Below are 4,197 nucleotides of genomic sequence, written 5' to 3' on the forward strand. Positions count from 1 at the left end.
CAATTTTGAATTGTGAGTTGTAACTCACAATTCAAAATTGTGAGTTACAATTTTGTAACTCACAAAATTACAACTTTTTGTAATTTTGAGTTGTTACAAATTACAAAAAATTAATTTTTGTAATTTTGTAACTCAAAATTACAAAAAGTTGTAATTTTGTGAGTTACAAAATTGTAACTCACAATTTTGAATTGTGAGTTACAACTCACAATTCAAAATTAAGACAACTTGTCTCTTGTTGTTAAATCAACTTCATGAACTTTAATTCTGAGTTAAAACCAAATAAATTTTCTTGTTGAGTTAAATTGCTTTTTCCAGGCAACAGGTGAACTTTCATTTTCAAGTTCAAATGTTTTACAGTACATGAATAACTTAATATGTGCTCATTTCTCCACAGAAGTCAGAAAGCTGGGCTAGCCACCCAAAAGAAACCTAAGCCCGTCTCATCTCGGTCCTCCTCCTCCTGTCCCCGTCCATCAGCCGTCTCCGGTCCACACGGCAGCCCACGGATGCCGCTACGCGCCCTGCTGGGAGGCCGGCGCAGCCTTAGCTCCACCCACTGCAGGACTGACAGCCCCTCTCCTCAGAGGACGTGCCCATCCAGGCAGCCCCTCTCGGTTCGGGCCCCCACTGTCCCCATGCTGCCACCCAGAACTACAACTATGCGTCGCAGCGCCTCCCAGGAAGCCACCGCGCAGACCTCCACAGCCGCTGCGCCTGCCAGGCCCAGGCCGAAACCCGCCGGCGGGGCTAAAGCGAAAGCGAATGCCAGGGATAAGGCGGTGCCTGCTAGATAATACAGAGGCACTCGGATCCGAGACCTGTTGGTGTGTTATCAGTCTCCTGTCAAGTTACGCCTCAAAGGTTTTCACAGCAAGAGACTCTGGTGTTACAATAACTTCAAATTCATCTAATGGAAACGGACATTGTATGTTTTTTTGAAGGACACCGAACTGAACTGTATTTGGGCTTCCAGTTTCCTGACTGACTGTCGTTCAGGAGCTTTGCTGCCACGGTGCTACGGATGCCTCTGCTGCTCCCTGGTTGATCCCTGAGTTAACTTCTTCTTCTTCCTCCAGCCGAGAGTCATGGCCCCCGTTTTCAGATATTCTCACATAACACAGTATTCCCAGCTTTCCACAACTATGCTAGTCTTCTGTCGACGATACTCTGCTTGGTTCACATTGCATGGTAAAGTATATCACAAATGCATTGAATCTGTACAGGGAAAACTGTATTAAAAGTGACTTAATATAGATCTTCCCATCTTATTTTCCATAAATAAGCCAAATTGGAGTGGATTTAGCGCCGAGTTATGTTGGCATGTAGAAGATTCCCAAATATATTCTGAACTGGCAGTGAATGAAGAGAAGCATAAGAACGGACTCCAAGAGAAAGCGTTCGGCCGCTCGCCTCCTCCTCATGGTGTGACATTGGGCATGCTTTAAACATTCTATTTTTGAGGGTATATTTTGTTTATTCCCTAAAATTGTACATAACAGAATCATTTCCATGAAAGACATCTTTATTTTTTATCTTGCCAAGCAAATAGTAAACCCGAGTCTTTAACCTTGTGTTCCAGTGTGTTGGTAATAGGCCTTTTTTTTTCTTCTTCTTTTGATCGCATGAGAAAAACAGGGTTTAACCATGAGAGGAAGTTATTCCTGCTTAGATTTGGTGCAAACTTGTGCTGAATGTTGGAGCCTGTGTTAGTCTGGGGCTGCAGGGCACTGAGCTGTGAAGTAAAGTCTTGGTGATGTGGAGCCTGTCTTTTGTTTCATTGTTTTTCTCACACACACAAACAGAGGCAAACTGGGAAATCACAGAACTGCCGGTGCTCCATTTTTTTAATCTACTGTTTCAGACTATTACATAGTAAGTATAATAAATTTCAGCCAAAACAACTTTTAGATTAATCTAAGAAACTTCCTAGAGAAAGACTTCTGAAAACTTTCTGTTTGAAAAGTCAAAAATATTGTAGAAAAATTTGCGGAGATTTTGACATTTCTGAATTTCAAAAGAAAGTTGAAAGTGTTTCAATTTAGAACCTCAAAAATTTCCAAGTTTTTTCTAGAAAATTTTAGATGAATCTCAAAATTTCAGTTTTTCTGAGAAAAATTTCAACTTTTGAAATTCAGTTTTTTTTTTAAATTTTTTTATTTCTTAGATTTATCTCAAAATTCCTGAGTTTTTTTTTTATATCAAATTAGTAGTTTCTGTTCTTATCAGTTTAATATCTGATATGTCTCCACTTGGGGACTGTATCTTAAATTGTTTTTTGAAACAGGGAGATGGAATAAGGGCTTGCTCTGTCCACTCCACACATCATCTTGGTATTGCAGTATTTCCAGGATTGGTGCACTTTCCTACTGTGGCGACATGAGGGTATGAATCTGATACTCTGCTCCTCACACCAGGGTAACCAGAAGTTGTCAACAACGCCACCTTGGGAATTGCACCCAAGGAAATAGATTGTCATTAGGCACTCGAGGTTCGTGACCAAAGAGAACAAGACTTTTCCAAAAGTTAATTACATTTTATAGTTTTCATGTTTGTTTTTTAAAAAAAGACTATCAAAATATAAGGAACTACAATAGGAAGGGAAGTGCACAGTACTGAGGCCTACCAGCAGGGGGAGGGCGGACCAAATGGGAACTGGTTCCTAAAATAAATGTATAAATCCAAAATAAATCACTCCAAACACTTGAAAACAGGCATTCAGTCGTGAAGAAATACCAACACCGGCCACTACACAACACACAGTTCCAGTCTCCCTGTAGGCCCCTCCCACTACCTTCAGCTCTCAGCCTGGAGACAAAAGGGTGGGGTTAAACATTCAAAAAAAAAAACAAAAAAAACAAATACTACAATTTAAACTTGGCCAAAGACTAAAATGAGGTTGCCTCCAACAGAATCAATTACAAATATCAATAATTTAATAGAATAGTCTAAAAGAACCCAAGGCTGCCACCTGCAGCAAGGCTGGAGGCCACACAAAACAATAGAAAGCTTGTGTACCAAAAAACTAAGAAACCAAACGAGATAAAACTAATTAAACAAAGTCAACCGAAGAAACAAAGTAAAGTTAAACAAAAAAAAAATTAAACCAAGCAGTGAAACAAAACAGCAGGGTCTCCAGTGAGCTGCAGCAGTGTCAGAGCTGGAATTAAATCAAAGTTAATAGGTGATTTACAGAAGATGGTGGAAGGCAGAGGAAACCATCGTCACCTACCAGAGCTGGATGCCTTCACCCCAACCAAAGAATCCTTTCCAGCCCACATCGGGAGGATCAGCTTGGCAATATGTGCTATATATAAATAACTGTCATTGTTGTGTTATGGAGAAGTATGGGTGCAATAAAACAATTCATACCTGTTTTATGCTAAAACTACACTGGGGAGGGTGAATTGCAGTCACACCCCAGTACCAAGCAGGAGACTTACAGTGTTTTCTAGATTTAAACAATTCAAGTCAAACACTGAAATTGTAGATTTTATGCAGAAGGAAAAACATTACTTACTGATGTTAGAGTTTTAGACCTGCACGCTACACAAGCGACCTTCCCAACAACGTCTGACCAAATGCGAGCATAAGCAACCAGTTGAGAGTCTCCCTTTATACACTCCACCCATCACGAGGTGATTAGGGGTCAGGTGTTTTGAATATTAGGACTGGCTTCTTCCTGCTACACTACCTTTGTGAAGTAATAAATGCTATTCAGCAGGCATTTAAAATGAGAATGTAACTCTAATTTCAGAGATCAAGAATTTCAACAAGTTCTGTGGAAATGTACTCCAAAAACATGTATGGAGAAAGAAGCAGTGAGAGCTGCAGTTTGGTCTCATGTCCGCTAGAGGCTGCTGTAGCAGTTGTTAAAAATCTGCCTTGCCAAAAACCAAATTTTTCTAAACTTAACATCTTCTTTTGCATAGAACGAACAAGAAAAGAATTGTACACACACATATGTATTAGTGCCACAGTAATGTATATGTCTTCAGAAATGATGTGTTCATATTTTCACCAACACCAAAAGAACGGGCCGTGTTATGGCTTCTCCGCTGCCTATTGGACTAAAGCAAACCACATGACTAGAAATAAGCAACTTGATTTGACTATGGTTGCTCAGTTTTAGCTCGATGTGATTTAGTTACAATAACTGATTGCTTTGGAACAACATAAAATGTCAACATATTTCCC

General features: G+C 39.9%; 1 protein-coding gene across 5 annotated transcripts in view; it reads left to right on the forward strand.

Moving 5' to 3' along the window:
* ttbk1a (tau tubulin kinase 1a) overlaps window positions 1-1,763 on the forward strand; it is a 65,892-nt gene extending 64,129 nt beyond the window's left edge. For all 5 annotated transcript variants that reach the window (XM_015037842.1, XM_015037825.1, XM_015037834.1 and 2 more), the window contains one exon: window positions 398-1,763. In XM_015037842.1, coding sequence (XP_014893328.1) covers window positions 398-797 — 400 coding nt within the window. In that variant the 3' untranslated portion in view covers window positions 798-1,763. The remainder of the gene's footprint in view (window positions 1-397) is intronic.
* The last annotated feature ends 2,434 nt before the right edge of the window (window positions 1,764-4,197 follow it).

The sequence above is a fragment of the Poecilia latipinna genome, unplaced genomic scaffold, assembly GCF_001443285.1.
Source record: "Poecilia latipinna isolate Pla-1442-1.1 unplaced genomic scaffold, P_latipinna-1.0 Scaffold25, whole genome shotgun sequence".
Lineage (NCBI taxonomy): Eukaryota > Metazoa > Chordata > Actinopteri > Cyprinodontiformes > Poeciliidae > Poecilia > Poecilia latipinna.